General features: G+C 43.2%; 1 protein-coding gene across 6 annotated transcripts in view; it reads left to right on the top strand.

The window, feature by feature from the left end:
* The window catches only part of CREBBP (CREB binding protein), a 167,840-nt gene that overhangs the window by 130,730 nt on the left and 17,755 nt on the right, over nt 1-19,355 (top strand). For 4 of the 6 annotated variants that reach the window (XM_061600152.1, XM_061600150.1, XM_061600149.1 and 1 more), the window contains 7 exons: nt 356-423; nt 4,499-4,649; nt 5,172-5,318; nt 8,471-8,584; nt 9,422-9,587; nt 10,247-10,414; nt 12,203-12,352. In XM_061600152.1, coding sequence (XP_061456136.1) covers nt 356-423; nt 4,499-4,649; nt 5,172-5,318; nt 8,471-8,584; nt 9,422-9,587; nt 10,247-10,414; nt 12,203-12,352 — 964 coding nt within the window. The remainder of the gene's footprint in view (nt 1-355; nt 424-4,498; nt 4,650-5,171; nt 5,319-8,470; nt 8,585-9,421; nt 9,588-10,246; nt 10,415-12,202; nt 12,353-19,355) is intronic. The other 2 variants (XM_061600154.1, XM_061600151.1) reach the window with 1 other exon arrangement.

Below are 19,355 nucleotides of genomic sequence, written 5' to 3'. Positions count from 1 at the left end.
ATAGGAAGAAAAAGCAATGTTGCATGCAGAAGGCTGAAACTCTTTGTTGCAGAGCAAATCCCAGGGCGGGTTACAACAGTCTAAAATTCAATATAAAAGCACTTAAAACAAATTACATTCACAAGAACAGGGCGAGTCCTGAAAACACACATCTCAAATGCCAAAGGCCAGGGTAAGGAGGTGCATTGAAAACTGTACAGCATAGATGCCAGGTGCATCTCTGTTGGGAGGGGCTGCCACAAAGAATGCTCTCTCCTAGGCTCCCCCCCCCCGAAACCTCTGAGTACAAGTCTGTTTGGAGTGTATGAGTATATATCAACTTTAATAACTTACTAACTCTTCATTATGATTTTAGCTTTGTGTGTGACAACTGCTTGAAGAAAACTGGTCGAACACGCAAAGAAAATAAATTCAGTGCCAAAAGTAAGTTTATGACCTCCTTAGCTGTATATTAATATAATATTAATATTTGTTAATGTATCACATATACTCCCTTCTAAGAACCCTGTTTTCAGACTAAAGAAACCAACATTGGAGAGGGGTTGCATCACATTTGGCTAGATCCTACTGTGATGCTTCAAGCAAAAAGAAAAATCAAGGAAGTAGTTTTCAGACTGAAGGAAAAACATATAATCTGAATCACCCAAATGTAACAAATAAACACAGTATGTCTAGCAGTGGTATACGTATCAAATAAGTCGTAAGTTGAATAGATAATTATATAAAAGCTGGATGTGTTCCAGCTTCCAAGTTTTTACATTTTTCACTTTGTAACTGGATTAAAATTCTCAAGATAAAATGCATTCTTTCTCTTTTTTAAGGGAAAACTTTGATGCAATAATTATACCTGCCCAATTGGACACTCAGTAATATGAACTCATGAAGAAGCCCTGTGCATCCAAATTATCGTGGTAGTTAGACTTTAAATGAAATATGTTATAAAGTTTAGTCACCGTGTTGCACTGGATTTAGGGCGGAATCAGGAGTTTCCTAAGCTGTTTGAGAGACAATAAAAATTGTCTTGCTTCCTGATTGCTGTATCCTCTGAGATTCCATGATGCACATCAAAGCTACTAGTAAATGTGGTAGTCATGGGATAAGAGAACAAGACTCCTCTTATGGGTTGGGAACTGGCTAAAGGAAAGGAAGTGGAGGACCAAAGTAAACAGAAATTCTCACAAAGATGGAATACAAGAAGTAGAGTCACCAACAATCTGTGCTGGGACTGGTGCTATTTCACTTATTCATAAATAATCTAGAGTCAGGGATGAGCAGTGAAATAGTGAAGTTTGCTGATGACACCAAATTAATCAGGGTTGTGAAAACCAAAAGAGACTGTGAAATGCTCCAGAAGGACGTCTCCTGACTGACTGAATGGGCAGAAAAGCAACAAATGTTGTTCAAAGGAACAATGTGAACAGTGCATGTTGCCACCAAGAAATTTACCTTCACCTATACAGTGGTGGGATCCAAATCTGAGCTTGCTGTGATTATCCTGGAAAGAGACTTTCTGGTCAAGATAGATAGCTCAAAAAAACACGTCAACTTAGCAGACAGCACAGTGAAAAAAGACAAATTCCATGTGTGGTAGCATTGGGAAAGGGACTGAAAATAAAATAACCTGAAAACAGACTGTTTGACCCAAGGATATTTTTTTCTTGGATTGTTAAATGCTGTTTGAGGGAAGTAGATATAGAATTGGTAGCAAACTTAATATAGCCACAAAAATTGAAACAGGAAAAGTGTGGAATTTCTCAAATGTTCCTTTTATTGAGAAGTGATCTGTAAGGCATCTAGTTTCAAATTTTGGGAAGTAGCCATTTAAATGATCCCCAGTAAAGCTTTACAAAAAGTTTGAGTTAGCATTTCTTAGGATTGACATGCGTATGTATAGGTAAGTGAGTAAGTCTTAGATGTTGTAGGATGGTAACTATTTGAAGGCTGCTGTAAGGTCAGGAGAAATTACTGAATCAATGGAAAAGATGGCTAAAGAGGGAGTATGCATAGATAGCATGTAGAGAAGAGTGGCCAGGAATTTTTATTCCTGCTCTTGTAATGCTAGAACATAATAGTATCATCCAATTAACATTTTTAAAAGCCCTAAAGCAGGGCTGTGAAATCTCCAGCCTCTGGGCCACTCTTGGCCCACCAGGGGCACCATTCTGACCCACAAAGCCATTTCCCCAAAAGTATGCCCTCCTGTCAATCAGCTGACATCATGCCAATAGGCAGGTGACATCAGCGATGGGTAGGGTTCAGTTCTACATTGTCCATGTTAGGGTTTGTTTGTGTATGTGTGTGTATATATACCTACATACATTTCAGCAAAGTACAGAAATAACTGCTCTGTCAAGACTGGTAGTTGAAAGAATAAAGAAACTTAAGGTTCATTACTACAAAGAGGTGAAGTCATACAGGCAGAAGCAGCCATGCAGCCTGTAGTCAGGGTATCATTACTAACTAACGGAATACAAAGACAGGGAGGGAAGGGGTGGAGCAAAGCCTGAAATAACAGCAAACACTTTTAGAGGAGGAATCAGCAGAGGGAAGAAAAGATTGCCTTTCTGTCTGTCGTTGCCCCAGCCCCCCTGTATAGGTCACTTGTAACATGCCTTGGTGCTTTACTCCCAACAGTCTGCACCCAGCCAAAGCAGAAGGAATCCCCCCCCCCCGTCATCAGTGGAATCAATGATTCTCTAATAGCTAAAATGTGGGAGGAGACGGTGTCCCTCCAGTTCCCTTCAGGCTGCCCCTTCTTTATAGACTTGCAAGCATTTTGCTCTGTGTAAAAACTTGTTTTATTTTAATATTTATATTTTTCCAAGAATGCTTTACAGATGTTTATGCTTTCCTTTATCATTTGCGATTGGTAACTCTGAACCTGATTGTCCACTTCGAGCGTCTTTTCTCCTCTTGCTGTATTCCATTTGTTAAATTTAGAATTTTCTAAGTTTAGGGATCATCAACCTTTTTGGACCTGGACCAGAGGGCCCATTTCAATTTTGAGAGTGCTGGGGGCACTTACACAATGGCTGTCATGGGGGTGTGGCATAACACAAAATTAGATAGTAGTCGTGGTGAAGATTTTCCCATAATTGTATTTCCATATTAGAAAAGGCTTGACCTGTTGGTTTTCTGCCTGCCCTATAGCTGGTAAAGGCACAACTATTTTTTCCCAATAATCCTAAATGAAAGCCTAAGCTGCTCCTATACCCACTTAACCTCGATGTAAACCCCATTAAACACAGACTTACTTTTGAGTAGACATGTATAGCATTGTATTGTAGGTTAACTATATATGAATTCTTAATTAGTCCCTGGTCTTTAGCTCCTCCAAAGCAGGAAACATTGTTTTGCAAAATTTTCACATTTGCCTTTTGGGGAGGGGGATTATTTTAACATTCACCTACACTTATTGTGCAGTAGTATTTGCAGAAAATAACTTCTAGGCACTACTTGGTTGCAGGTGAACCCAGCACAGGAAAAAGGACAAACTAGGGAGATTTCAATGACTAGAAAGAAGACAGAAGCAGAAAAGTGCATTAAAAGGGAGGGTAAAACAGCAGCTTTTAGGGCTCCAGGGATTCCTGTTGCCTGGTATCCAAACAATCCACTTATCAATCACAGCTCTGACTTCACTCATTGGCTAATGACACTGACAGGCAGGATCAGCCAGGCTGGTTCATTTCATATAAGTCACTTAGAAGGGTACCTGCACTTTTTGCTCCGTAACTTACTTTCTAGGAGTGCTAGAGACTCAGAATCTGGGTGACCTGCTGGGAGCACCACTGAAGGCCTACTAGGGCACCCATGGGTGATGGGTTGGTGACCCCCAGGATAGTTGTTAAGAATGTGGTTCTTAATTTGTGGAATACATCAGTTTATTTTTTAAAAAGAAATTAAGTGTATTAGCATCTTTTTCTGAGCAAAATTGTATTGAATCTTCAATTCTGAGGTCATTCATTAAGAAGGAAGTTCTACTGAGAGCAGTGGACTAGCTTCCCATATGACGTGTTTAGGTTTCAGCAGGTGAAAGATCTGTAAAAGGAAACTTTAAAAGAAAGGCCATTGTTGTTTTAAGTGTAGCAAGAGTCTTCACTGCAAAAGGTGCAAGATTAATTGTTAAGCATTGTGACACTTCAGAAAGTAGGCAGGAGTCAGCTTCATACCCTTACTTAGCCAGGGGAGCACTCTTACTCCAAGGAGGCTGTTTATAGCATTCAGATGCAAACATTTGCCTGCCTGCCTGTTTGTTCCCTGCTCAGGTGTTCTCAGTTTACCTGTGAACATTGACACTGTTTTCTAAGTTGGCTTCGAGCCAGGCCCTTTATTTGGAAGCAAAGCCTGTTGGTTTCCAAGACAGCACACCTAGGGATTCAGTCTTACTTAAGTGTAATGTAAATGTGAAGGAATATACTGGTTGGAATCTGGATGTTCTGTTTGTATTCCCTGGATGGACTTCCTTCCATGGCTCATTATTTGCGCTTCTTTTCCTTAGGGTTACAGACCACACGCTTAGGAAACCATTTGGAAGAGAGAGTAAACAAATTTTTGCGACGGCAGAATCACCCAGAAGCTGGGGAGGTCTTTGTGAGAGTAGTAGCCAGCTCAGATAAAACAGTGGAAGTGAAACCAGGGATGAAATCCAGGTGAGTGCTCCCACCTTCTTCAGTAGACCCACTCAGTTACCAAATTAAAGAATCAGTTGTCAACTTCCTTTATTTATTTTGGCGACAGAAATTTAAGTCCTTAATGATACTATATTATTTCTCTCCAAAGAATCTCAAAAAATGTATTTTATACGGTGGTGAGCAGAAACCTCAGTTATATGCATGACAGCAGCGCAGCACACAGAGCAGGAATCTGCTTAGGACAATTTCCCCAAAACATGTCATATTAAGCTCTGTTAGCACTCTGGGACAGGATCCTAGTCAGTGGGCTATTTTTTTGCCAAGTACAAAGCCTAACAGGTTTTCCCAAAGACAGATGCATGTTTCCAGACTAACAGATATTTTGTGTTTTGCCAACTACACCTATAACTTAATTATATAGAAAGGTTTGCATGAGAATAGCAGGTGCTCTGCTGTCATTTTTAATGTGCTGTTACCCATAATCATAATTCCAGTTTGATATTTTTGCAGAAAACGGTGACCAATTTCTCTTTCCTGCAGATTTGTAGACTCTCGTGAGATGGCCGAAGCCTTTCCATACCGAACAAAGGCTCTCTTTGCTTTTGAAGAGATCGATGGCGTGGACGTGTGTTTCTTTGGGATGCATGTGCAGGAATATGGGTGGGATTGTCCACCCCCAAATACCAGGTACATGGGCACATAGGAAGCTGCCTTAGGCTAGGTCAGATCCATTGTTCCATCTGCCGGTATTTCGGGCAGGGATTTCAATGCCAGGGATTGAACCTGGGGCCTTCTGCATGCAAGGCAGGTGCTCTGCCACTGAACCGCAGCCCTTCCCATGAGGCACTCATGCATTGCTTTCATATGGGACTTCCAGAATAAAAGATGGATGGTTTTACTTGCCTTGGCAATTGAACATATTTTCCTAACTTCCGCCATTATTCCTCTCACTCTCTGATCCCATTTTTGTATATTTCTGTCGTCGCTTCCTTTCTCTTAGAATCATAGAATAGTAGAGTTGGAAGGGGCCTATAAGGCCATCGAGTCCAACCCCCTGCTCAATGCAGGAATCCAAATCAAAGCATTCCCGACAGATGGCTGTCCAGCTGCCTTTTGAATGCCTCCAGTCTCGGAGAGCCCACTACCTTTCTAGGTAATTGGTTCCATTGTCATATGGCTGTAACAGTTAGGAAGTTTTTCCTGATGTCCATTCGAAATCTGGCTTCCTGCAACTTGAGCCCGTTATTCTGTGTCCTGCACTCTGGGACGATCGAGAAGAGATCCCGGCCCTCCTCTATGTGACAACCTTTCATGTACTTGAAGAGTGCTATCATATCTCCCCTCAGTCTTCTCTTCTCCAGGCTAAACATGCTCAGTTATTTCTGTCTCTCCTCATAGGGCTTTGTTTCCAGTCCCCCGATCATCCTTGTTGCCCTCCTCTGAACCTGTTCCAGTTTGTCTGCATCCTTCTTGAAGTGCGGAGACCAGAACTGGATGCAGTATTCAAGATGAGGCCTAACCAGTGCTGAATAGAGGGGAACTAGTACTTCACGCTATTTGGAAACTATATTTCTGTTAATGCAGCCTAATATAGCATTTGCCTTTTTTGCAGCCACATCACACTGTTGGCTCATATTCAGCTTGTGAACAACGACAATTCCAAGATCCTTCTTACATGTTGTATTGCTGAGCCAAGTATCTCCCATCTTATAACTGTGCATTTGGTTTCTTTTTCCTAAGTGTAGAAGTTTGCATTTATCCCTGTTGAATTTAATTCTGTTGTTTTCAGCCCAATGCTCCAGCCTATCAAGGTGCCTTTGAATTTTGTTTGTCTTCCACAGTATTAGCTGTGCCCGCCAATTTTGTATCATCCTCATCCAAGTCGTTAATAAAAATGTTGAAGAGCACTGGGCCCAGGACCGAGCCCTGTGGTACCCCACTCGTTACTTCCACCCAGTTTGAGAAGGAACCATTGATAAGCACTCTGAGTACGATTCTGGAGCCAACTGTGGATCCACCTGACAGTTGTTCCACCCAACCCACATTTAGCTAGTTTGCTAATCAGAATATCATGGGGCACTTTGTCAAAAGCTTTGCTGAAGTTGAGATATATTACGTCCACAGCATTCCCACAGTCTACAAAGGAGGTTACCCGATCAAAAAATGAGATAAGTTTAGTTTGGCATGATTTGTTCTTCATAAATCCATGTTGGCACCTAGTAATCACTGTATTGCTTTCAAGGTGCTTATGGACTGACTACTTTATAATCTGCTCCAGAGTTTTTCCAGGGATTGATGTTAGGCTGACAGGTCTGTAGTTCCCCGGTTCCTCCTCCTTGCCCTTTTTGAAGATAGGGACAACGTTAGCTCTCCTCCAGTCATCTGGCATTTCACCAGTCCTCCATGATTTCGCAAAGATAATAGACGGCGGTTCTGAGAGTTCTTCAGCCAGTTCCTTCAATACTCTAGAATGCAGTTTATCGGGCCCTGGAGATTTGAACTCGTTCAAAGTGATTAGGTATTCCTTGACTGTCGTATCAATCTCAAGCTCCAATCCTGCCCCTTCTACTTCATGTTTCCCAGGAAGGTCATAGACCCTTTTTTGGGAGAAGACTGAGCCAAAGTAAGAATTGAGTACTTCTGCCTTTTCTTTGTCATCTGTTATCATTTTGCCATCCTCACTGGGTAGGTTTCTTTTCTCTGTCTTTTACTATGGACATACCTGAAGGAAGCTTTTCTGTTGCTTTTAGCATCCCTCGCTAGCCTCAGCCCATTCACACCTTTAGCCTTCCTGACACCATCCCTGCAATTCTGTGATACCTGCCTGTACTCTTCCTTTGTGGCCTGACCTTTCCACTTCTTGTATGTGTCCTTTTTTTGTTTTCAGGTCATCTCTAAGCTTTTTGTGAAGCCACATTGGCTTCTTCTGCTGTTTCCCTCCTTTTTTCCTTGTTGGAATTGCTTGCCATTGCACTCTTAGAATTTCCTTTTTTAGAAACTCCCACCCATCTTGGACTCCTTTTCTCATTAGGGTGGCTTGCCATGGAACAGTACTTACAATTGTTCTGAGTTTATTAAAATCAGCTTTGCTGAAGTCCAGGGTGCGCGTATGACTACTCTCAGCTTTTCCTTCTGTTAAAATCAAGAATTCAAGTATGTTGTGGTCACTTTCCCCCAGAGTTCTCGTAACTGCCACTTCATCCACCAAATCATCTCGATTGGTTAGAATCAAGTCCAGGATAGCTGATCTTCTGGTTGCTTCCTCCACTTGCTGTAGGAGAAAGTTATCTATAACACAAGTCAGAAATTTCTTGGAGGGTCCATGTTTGGCAGAATTTGTCTCCCAACAGATATCGGGATAATTGAAATCCCCCATTACTACTACATCATGCCTCCTCCAAACATTGGCAATTTGTGGTGTTCCCAGATATGAAAAAATGTGTTGCTGTCTGTGTGCTGTTCAGCTCTGTAAATGTATTTTTATTTATTTATTTATTGTGTTTGTATACCGCCCCATAGCCAAAGCTCTCTGGGCAGTTTACAGCAACTAAAAACATCAAAAACAAATATACAAATTTAAAACACATATTTTTAAAACAATTTAAAACACAATTTAAAAAATTCAAAACAATTTAAAAAACATGCTAAAATGTATTTAAATGTAGCCTCAGATTGGAGGCCATTTGAATTCTGGTGATGATTGGACCCAATAGGCAACATTCCTTCCCAGAGAGAAAATATTGGAACCTGGCTTTGTAGTTTGGGGACAATTGCGTACTTGTTATGTAAAATCCCATACACTGCTCCTTTGCTGAATCTCTCTTCCCTTTGTGTCACAGGCGTGTTTACATCTCCTACTTAGATAGTATTCATTTCTTCCGCCCAAGATGCCTCCGAACTGCAGTTTATCATGAAATCCTTATTGGATATCTGGAATATGTCAAGAAACTAGGGTGAGTGTTCTGTTGGCCTGTCTTTGTATTTGGTGACTCTGCCTAATTATATGGTGCTTATTCATACAGCATAAAGGGATGTAGGAATAAGCAGGTACAAAATGTACCTGCTCTTGTCTCAAAGCTTTTTAATAAATAATATATTGAAAATAAGAGACACACATCTGGATTTTTAAATTAAATCTGTAACCTGCTGAAGGCAGTTAACAGTAAAATACAAACTAATAATCAGAGCATAAAAACAGATGGGAAAATATCAATAAAAATAAAACTGACAGAAACAACAGCCAGCTAAACAAAATGTGGAATTTACAGGATGTGAACCATTTCTCACAAGATGGGGCTTCCATGCCCATTCTTGGAACCTCTAAGGCTGCTGGTGATAGAGATGACAGTTACAAAAAGAGGTGAGAGGTGATGGAAAGCAGTCTTGCCTCAATCCTTAGATGTTACAACTGCCGTTCTGCTGCTGGGGCATGGCAGTGGTCTGAGGAAATGGTCAGAAACAGCTGCAGAAACAGCTGCAGACCAAATGCTAACAGTCCCTCCAAGGCAGGGCTTCCTCACCTGGGCTGCCCCTGCTCCTGACAGATGCAAGAGACCCTGGGAGGGGAGAGAGTGGTATAGAGATGTTTTACAAGCCTCCCTCCAGTCCTTAGATATTCCAATATGGGGATGAACATATTGATCTACCTTACCCTTAGGCATAGACCCAAGACATCCCTTTGTAACAGGGAGAACCTGTGCTACAATTGAACAGTTTTCCAATAGAGGCCTTCCTGAGATTCTGGGGTATAGTACTTAACTAGAATGCTTTTGCTGTTGTGGGACATGCAGGTACGTGACAGGCCATATATGGGCCTGCCCACCGAGTGAGGGTGATGACTACATCTTCCACTGTCACCCTCCTGATCAGAAAATCCCCAAACCCAAGCGTCTGCAGGAGTGGTACAAGAAGATGCTGGACAAGGCCTTTGCGGAAAGGATCATTCATGATTACAAGGTGAGGGCTTGCTTGAGGAATGGCAGGCGTTCGTATCTAGACTGTAGCCCTCTCTCCCCCTAGAAAGGGGAACTGGTGGTGCAACCATGGCTGTGGAGGCAGATTGGCAGTGTTTTTCCTTCTGTATCTGCTTGTCCAAAATTAAGTATAGCTAGTTTGGCCTAAGAACGGTTTGTAAACACTGTTCAAAAACCAAAGTATTGATACTGGGAATCAGAATAAGTCGTTTATTGGGCATTTAAATGGTTAATTTTTTCTATAGAAAAGGGGTGTGTATTTTATTTAATGACCTTTAGCACAGTGGAATGTATTTGTGGCCCTGGGCTCCCACTGGAAGGGCAGGATATAAATTTAATAAATAAATAAATAAAATGTTTGTCACAAATGTCCAGTGTGTGATAGGGTCTGATTGTAGGCATGGTGCAACCCTAAGCACACTTCCTAGGAAGTAAGCTCCCTTCAACAGAGTAACCATACAGAAGGCTGTGCTGTTAATAAGCTAAAGTGAAAGTAGGGGTGGGGGCTAAAAGTACTAGAAACTAGAATGTTCTAAAGCAATCTCATGCTTTTATGTTTTTGGCTTCTCCTAGATCTCCTTGAACCTGTGGAGCTGTCATCCTGTTTAGCACAAATAAGCCTAGTGTGGTGTTCTTTTACAGGACATCTTCAAACAAGCAACTGAGGATCGACTCACAAGTGCCAAGGAACTGCCTTACTTTGAGGGTGACTTTTGGCCCAATGTGCTAGAAGAGAGCATCAAGGAGCTGGAACAAGAAGAAGAGGAAAGAAAAAAAGAAGAAAGCACAGCAGCTAGCGAAACAACAGAGGTGACTGAAATCCTGAATACCATGCAAGGGTCATTGGTGGACTGCTTTGAAATTAGGGGTGGGGTAGGGGGCCACCTAGGGCTCATTTGGGAAGAAGGGTGGGATAGAAATGTAATTAATAGTAATAATAAAAATAATGGTCACAAGGAGCTCCCACAACTCAATAGCTTATCAGAACGCCCAGATCCATCCCCTGCCCTTTGCTGTCCTAACGGTTGGGGTGGAGAATAGAGATTCTGGCTGCAGCACAACAATGAGCTGCCTCTTGCAGATGTAGCCTCTCTCCTGTTTCTCCTGCCCCCACTGAGATGATAGAGAGGAGGCCTCCTCTGCTCACATGCATGATTCTCTCTGTCTTGGGAAGGTGGGAGGGACAGAAGATGCAGTGACCAGAGGATTTTCTTCCCAATTCACTCATTTTCATCACTCCCTTGGAGCTTTTTCAATATGGATGAGATGGAGCATGGAGAATTGGCACCCTTGGGGAGAACTGACTGGATTGAGCTACAGGTTACCAAAAACTTGCACTGGACAGAAAAGGTTGCAGTTTTCTGATTTGATTGTGTGTGAGCTGAGTTGGAAAATACATTTCTAAGGTGGCTCCTATCAGTGGATTACTTGAGGGGCGGGTTTGTTAGTGAGCATAATATTACCCATCCTCTGTCCCTTTATATATCTTGCTTCCATTCTGTTGCTAATGGAGAAAAAAATCTCAAGTACAGGGGATGCAAATTCTTTGTGCAGGCTCTATTGTTAGGTGTGTCAAATGAATATATTCTCCTGAGGGATCCTGGAGGACATTGTGTACCATCCTCCGGCAGGATCGAAGAGGCAGAGCCCTAGAACTTCCTTCCGGAAGAGAAGCTGCCCCCTGCCTCCCAGACTGGCTCTGCCTCTGGGCTGAGAGGTTCTCCCTGGGTCAGGCTCCATTCTTGACCTGAGCTTTCTTCCTTTTTTCTTCCTTTTACTTTCTAAAGAGAATTATTATTTGTTTACCCTTTCCTCCCTCCATTTCCTGGGCCTATCAGGGGAAAAGGGAGGGGGTATTCCCAAGCTGTGTGGAGGGGAAAAACCTCTCCTCGGAGGCCACTCCACACCATCTCAAATGCGGGGGGGGGGGACTGCCAGAGCACTCCCATCACAGGTGGTTATTTTCTGCCCCGTTTTTTCTGGGGCTGAAGTTGATGCGCCCGGCCTTTTTTTTTTTTTTGTGCCACTTGCCTGTTGAAAGCAGCAGGCATGTTTGCAGAGCAAGGAGAAGACTGCTTCTTGACAAAACCGTTGGGTGCCATAACCAACCCTTTTCTGAGCAGTCCTTTGGGTTACTTTTGTTCATAACTCTGCTTGGTGCTGGCAGCAGAGTTTGGGCAGAACAGGGAGAAGGCATTTCGGCATTTCTGCTGAGGGAATTGCCTTTCAGCCCAGCCCGTGTTTGGTGCATTCTCAGTCGTCTCCTCTGAAGGCAGGCAGAGAAGTGCTTGGGCCCTGCTTGTGTGGATTTACAAATAGCTTTAGGTGAGGTTAGCTGGTTGGAGGAGTTGGCCAGTGAAACTGTAAGTTCTCCTGTTCCCTGGAACAAGCACAGAGGACCCTGCAAGACCTCCAGAGGGGTGAATGATTTGTCTATTCCTTCTGGTCTGTTTTTTTATTTGATGGGTGAAAGTGCCCTGGCCAAATTCTCTGATTGGGTACAGGGCATGATTTCCCAACAGATCAAGCAGTCCCTTCCTGCTTTGGGGGGGGGCAGGAGAGATCCATGGCCACAAACCTTCGCATTCTTGCTTCCAGTCTAGCAGACACAAGGGAAGAAAAGAAAACACAGGCACTCGTCTAGATGCAAATCCAAACATCAGAGGGCAAGAAGGGACTCTTCTTCTTCTTCATCTGTGTCTGACTCCTCCCCAGGCAGATCTCATTCCCTTCAAGCCTCCTTTGCTGGTACGTCTTAACAGCCTATCTGCCCTGGGTGCAAAGGACCTTCTGCGGCAGGAACAGAAAAGGGAGAATTGTCGGGGGAGGAATTTACCCAGGTTCAGCTCCCTTCAGATTTGTTTCCAGTCATGTTGGCTGAGGTTTGCATGTCACTTGTCCTTCCAGGAAGGGTGCCAAAGCAGCTTTTCCCCAGGGAACTCCAGCTGTTGGCTGTACCAGTACCAGAAGCCTTTCAAAAGGTTTGGGGTTTTGAATGGCCTACTCCAGCAAAGCCTAAACCAGTTTTCAGGCTGGCTGATACACTGTATAAGCTTACAGGTCCTAGATGCTCCTGCAGCAGCTTTGTCCTCTTCTTCTGTCGTTCCTGTGGAAGCGAGGGTGGACCAGAGGAGGCATGTGACAAGCAAGAACACCTATATTGGGAACTGTGTTCTGTTATGTTGGACATTGCCCTTCACAAAGGTTCTGAGGCTTCCACTGCAGCCTTTAGAGCATCAAATGTCAATTCTGTGTTTGCCCATACGGTCTACATGTGAAAGTCTTTCAGAAGCTGGACCTGTGGGCGTAGGCTCACGCCTGACCCTTTGCAGAAAGCTCTCCTACCATTTCGGGACTGCGCTGCTTGCTGTCAATGTCTGCAACTTCTGGTGTCTGCCACTGTGACCAACTGATTGCACATTTTGACTGTAAGGTTTCTGGAATTCTGAGTGGCCTTGCTTCCGCAGGTGTGGCAGCTCCAGTTTGGCACAACCATTCCTAAAGAAACTAGTCCTGGACACGTTGGGTTGCAGGAACTGCTGACCAGCGGCAAATACCCCCTTTCTAGGAAAGGTGGTGAAGAGGGTATTGGTGATGCTGCTGCAGGCATTCTGAGATGACATGGATTATATCTAGACACATTCAAACTCGGCCTTGGGAACAAGACTGCCTCCATTGCCCTGATGGATGACCTCTACTGTGAGACAAGGAGAGTCCAACCTTGCTGCTGCCTCTAGTCTCTGTTGCTTTCAGTACTGTCAACCATGGTATCTTGTTGTATTGGTTCTGTGGGATGGGAATTAGGGCCACTGTGTGACAGTGATTCCAGTCCAACCAGCGTGGCCAAACGCAGACAGAATTGGGAGAGTGCTTATCAGCCTCCTTGCATTTATGCTATGGGATGCCTCAGGGCACTATTTTGTCTATATGAAGCTGTTGAGAGAGAACATTATGAGATTTGGGGCAAGATGCCATCAGTATGGTGATGACACTCACCACTATTTCTCCATAACATCAGAATAAGGATCGCTGGCTAGAGGGGAAATAAACTGAACCTGAATCCTGGCAAGATGGAGTGGGTGAGTGGTTCCCATATCCAAGAAATTGGCATAGAGTTGCACTCCCTCTGAAGAGCAGATACACAGTCATAGGATGCTTCTGGATCCAGCTTTGTCACTGGAGGCCCAGGTGGCCTTGGTAGTTAGGAGTGCTTTGGCTGGTATGAACCTACAGCCATTCCTTAGAGAGTTCACCATCTCCTTGTGTGCCAGGTGTGCACCTCACAACTCCACAGGAGGCAAGCTGAAAAACAAGGCTGTTGTGTGCCTTCAAGTCAATTACGACTTGTGGCGACCCTATGAATTAGTGACCTCCAATAGCATCTGTCATGAACCACCCTGTTCAGATCTTGTAAGTTTAGGTCTGTGGCTTCCTTTATGGAATCAATCCATCTCTTGTTCGGTCTTCCTCTTTTTTTTACTCATTTCTGTTTTTTCCAGGATTATTGTATTTTCTAGCGAATCATGTCTTCTCATTATGTGTCCAAAGTATGATAACCTCAGTGTCATCATTTTAGCTTCTAGTGACAGTTCTGGTTTAATTGACACCCAATTATTTGTCTTTTTCGCAGTCCATGGTATACGTAAAGCTCTCCTCCAACACCACATTTCAAATGAGTTGATATTTCTCTTATCCACTTTTTTCACTGTCCAACTTTCACATCCATACTTAGAGATCAGGAATACCATGGTCTGAATGATCTTGACTTTGGTGTTCAGTGGCACATCTTTGCATTTGAGGACCTTTTCTAGTTTGCTCATAGCAGCCCTCCCCAGTCCTAGCCTTCTTCTGATTTCTTGACTATTGCCTCCATTTTGGTTAATGACCATGCCAAGGTATTGATAATCCTTGACAAGTTCAATGTCCTCATCATCAGCTTTAAAGTTACATAAATGTTCTGTTGTCATTACTTTACTCTTTTTGATGTTCAGTTGTAGTCCTGCTTTTGTGCTTTCCTCTTTAACGTTCATCAGCATTCGTTTCAAATCATTACTGGTTTCTGCTAGTAGTGTGGTATCGTCTGCATATCTTAAATTATTGATATTTCTCCCTCCAATTTTCACACCTCCTTCATCTTGGTCCAATCCCACTTTCCGTATGATATGTTCTGCGTATAGATTAAACAAATAGGGTGATAAAATACACCCCTATCTCACACCCTTTCCAATCCGAACCAATCGGTTTCTCCATATCCTGCCCTTACAGGAGCCTCTTGTCCAGAATATAGGTTGGGCATCAGGACAATCAGATGCTGACAAGGCTGGTATCCCCCATTTCAATCCTGCTACCAAGCAGGGATATGTCAGTTTTGGTTCCTCTCAGTTTCTCATTTTTCCAAACTTCAGTTCTCCACAATTCCGTATCAGTTTGTGTGTTGTTTTTTTAAAGCAGCTTTTTAGTACAAATTTCTCCTAATATGCACATTTTTGCCTAAATTAATACTTTTTAATGTTATTTTCACTAATGCAGTTTTATGCACAGTTTATGCTGCTATATGCATTTTTGCACACATTGCTTAGCTGGAGAACTTGTGTTGCAAAATTCAGAGAAGTGCAAATTTCAAGGATAGCTGGGTTTCAGTTCATGTATGTTTTGGAAAGGGCAAATTCAGTAGGTTCACCTCTGAATGTGAAATGAACCCGTTTTCTTCTTCATCCCTACTACCAGGGGAGACACTGAAGTACAAAGAACTTGACTGTCCAATTCCTGAGCCTTTCAACAAGACCTTGGAGCCAAAATCTGCTATCCCAGTCAGGAGCAGCACATCTAATCACCCAGCTAGCAAGATATATGCACTACCCAGATAAACGTGGAGCAACTTAATGTGCCTCTGGTGGACACTCTAGTGGTGGACTAAACTTCAAATGCAGCCTGCCCTGTGGGTGGGATAGTCAGTCCTAGAGATCCTTGCAACAACCAAGTAGAGATAACTCTCTAGAATGGATTTGACTTCAGAGCATCTGTCACAAATTCCATATTCACCAGTGTCTTTTATCTGCGGGCAGAAGAACTGGCAGCATTGGACCCATCATCTAAGCAGCTAAGGGATAGGCTTCACAAAATTTTACTGTCAACAGCCCTACTAGCCAACTCGCTGCTCGATGCACCCAGTCACAAATGACATTGATGATGAATGTGGAGGCACACTGGAACATCTGGTTGAGGAACTGGAATGCCAGTCTAGCATTCTAGGCACATTTCATCAGCACCCCATCTGCAGGTGCCAAGCTCTTAGAATTTTAGAGGCAGTATTTGTAAAGGCAAGAAAAAGACCCTTCCCATGAAAAGGAGGGAAAATGGTAAAGCTAAACCACAATAATCCTTTCACTCCTACAAACTGGCATCCATATCATGTGTTTTTAGAGGATTCAAGTCCAAATAGTCATGATCCAGGGAGTTTAACAGGAAGACAAACCAAGCAGCATCAGCTCAGTTTTCTTCTCGAAGAGTTACAAGAAACAAGTTCTCCTGAGGCCAGACATCTTCATTTTGTACATGGCATGACAGAATCTCACATCAGTCATCTGGCTGTGCCCTTGAGTTTTGTGTGTCATTCTCAAAACAAGTCCAGAGCCATTCCAAAGTCTAATGAAGCATCAAATGTTTCAAAAAGCCCATTCAGCATCTATTGGACATTTATGTTATAGAGCTTTTCCTACAAGACCAGAGCAGATCCTAGGGGCTAATCCAATTTTTTTTCTTGGTATCCAAAAACAATGGGGGTATGAGAACTATATTGAACTTGAAGTGGCTAAACAAGTTCCTTCTCAATAAATGGAAATACATAAATCCATAGTAGCAGCCTTACAAAATGAAGACATAGTATCTCTAAGAAATACAGATCTCTTTGAGGAATATCTTCATGTGCCAAACAGACCCAGACACCACATTTACCTATGATTCACATACCACAGGAGGCACTTTAAGTGCAGAGTTATGCCCTTCATCCTCACCTCAACACCCATGGTATCAATAGATCCTGGTCCCAGTAGTATCTCACCTGAGCAAATGGGAATATATCTGTACCATAGAAGCATAGAATAGTAGAGTTGGAAGGGGCCTATAAGGCCATCACCAATATTTGTTCAGCATCCTAAATTGATCCACAACTAGAACCAAGGCATTGAACAGAGTTCAATCTGCCCTGGCTTGCCTCGGGACTATTTGCCAACATGCAAAAGAACTCACTGATACAATCACAGCATCTGGGAGTGGTGCTAGACTCAGCAGAATACAGAATGTACCTAATAGAAGGTCATCAGACCCATTTTTTCCCAACTGGCTCAAGCACAAAGAAGGGAAATATGGGCCTCATGAGCCTGGCCTCACTCCAGGTGATAATGGTATCATGCCAGGACTTACTCCAATGGGATCACTTCCATGCCAGGACCTTACAGAGTGCTGTTACCTTTTATTTAGTTTTTATTCATTAAATTTACATCCCACCCTTCCTCCAAGAAAGACCCCAGGGCCTAATAGCTTGCGAGACAGACCAGGATGCGTATATCCAATTATATCTGGACATTCTTAGTTTGGTGGGTGGCAACTCATTGTTTCTGAGACAGAGGGGGCACTCTCAATTCCAGAAAGCACTATTATCACCACATACATCACTCTGGGTGGGGAGCCTGCCTAGAGGGCACTGTGACTCAGGACACATGGTCGTTATCAGAGTCACAGAAAGCCTTAATGGAGCTTCAAGCCAGCAAGTTGGCTTTCAAGATCTGGTAAAGAGCAGCCATGTTCTGACAGCCAAAGCATATGTCATTAGACAGGATGATGCATGATTGGTAGCTGTCCATAGGGAAGCCTGTACCATCATCAACTGGGTGGAGGCCCACTATATCCAGAGTGGAACATCTAGTGGAGGTGGCCAACATGATGGCAGACTGACTTAACTGGACACATGGAGCACTTCACCCATAGGCCTTTGAACAGATTGTATACTGATTCTGTCAGCTGAAGAGAAGGCACTAACATACCATAGGTTGTGACAAGTGTTCAGAGCATAGAAGCAACATCCTAGACACTCAGTGGTGTTCAAACCCTCTATACATTTTGCTGGTAACTCTACTGCTACCAAGAATGCTCCAGAAGTTTCAGGAGCAGAGGTCATTCTAATGTCTCTCTTGATTTGAAGGTTTTGGTTCCCAGACTTCATCATCAGAACTGCCCAGAAGTTAATTTGTTATAGGCCGAAAGATAGAGGGTGGGGCAGTAAATCTATGATATATTGGTTTTTCTTCAGGTCTGGCTGTCCAAGGGTCTGAGCATAGGCTTCACAGACAAGCAGCAGTCTTGCACAGCATTAGGCTGTTGGGGCAAAGCAGTGATATCCAGTCATCATTACGTTTGTAGATTCCTGAAGAGACCCCTTTAAATCTTTCTTTCTTAGAAATCCACTGTTTGTTCTAGACTCATCTACAGCTTCCTTTGACCCACTGGGTAGTTGTTCCTTTAAGGTTCTGACACTTAAATCTGTTTCTGATTACAATCACTTCAGCCTCTATGGCAGGGGTAGCCAACATAATGCCCTCCAGGTGTTGTTGGACTCCCATCAAGCCCCAGCCAGCAAGGCCAGTGGACAGGGATGATGGGAGTTGTAGTCCAACAGCATCCATAGTTTACCCCTGCCATAGAGGTTTGGAGGCTCTGTCATTACACCCACTGGTGTGTATGTTCCGCCCTCAAGTGGTACTCTGTCCAGACCCAGCATTTATTCCCAAGGTACATTCTGGATTTCGTAGGTTCCATCAGATTGAACTCCCTTTTGTCCAAAGCCAATACATCAGAAGGAATGGAGTTGGCATATTATAGCACAGTAGCAAATTGTGATAGGTGCTACTTTGGGGAGGAGGGTCCTACAAGGGGTGCTGGGGCCTTAAGGGTGGGCCTATCTGGATTTCTGCTTGGGGATGGCACTGCATTTACGCATCCCAGATTGAATAATCCCAAATGTCCTCTGGGAGTCTCTAGTCCTGGTCCGCTGCCTCTTGAGTCATAGCCAACAATAACAAAGGCTCACAGGGACTGCCAGTCTGTGCCACAGGAATGGGCCCTACTTCCACACCTTAGCACACCAAATAAGAGGTCCAAAGGCCCTTCTGTCCAGGTCTCTGAAGAACCAGCAGGGGGCAGTGCTCTAGATGTGTGCAGCTCCAGCCAACTGAACACTGCCTGACAATTTGTCAGCTTGTGTGTTTTAAAAAGCACATTCAAGTCATTGCAGGCTGTGTTGTCTTCCCCATTTACAATGAAAAACAAGCATTTCCCCACGCTATTCTGTTGCTCTTTTTATCATGATTTTAGAGCTATTTTTATTACTCCACTACTAACAAAAACTCTGCAGATGCAGCTTATTTTATCTAGAGCACTTGTTGTCTGACTAGAACCCCTGGGTCACAGTGAAAGTGGCCAGCTTCCTTGCAGCTGCTATTGATTGTCAGAGAGCAATGAATAAATAATACTTCCTTAATTTTAATGTTTAATATTTTTATGCTTTACAAGGAAATCTGTTGTGGTTTTATAATACTGTATACAGGAGTTACATTATTTTATTTTTTTTCCATTTCTCACTTCTTGTACATTCTGTATGGACTCATCTTTGACTGTAATAAATAATCAGTCCATTAATCATTCTCCTCAGAAACCTGCCTGGAGCAGAAGCAAAGGATGGGAAGGAAGACCAAGG

This window comes from Rhineura floridana, chromosome 17, assembly GCF_030035675.1.
Source record: "Rhineura floridana isolate rRhiFlo1 chromosome 17, rRhiFlo1.hap2, whole genome shotgun sequence".
Taxonomy (NCBI): Eukaryota; Metazoa; Chordata; class Lepidosauria; order Squamata; family Rhineuridae; genus Rhineura; species Rhineura floridana.
This window is presented reverse-complemented; position numbering and strand designations above follow the sequence as displayed.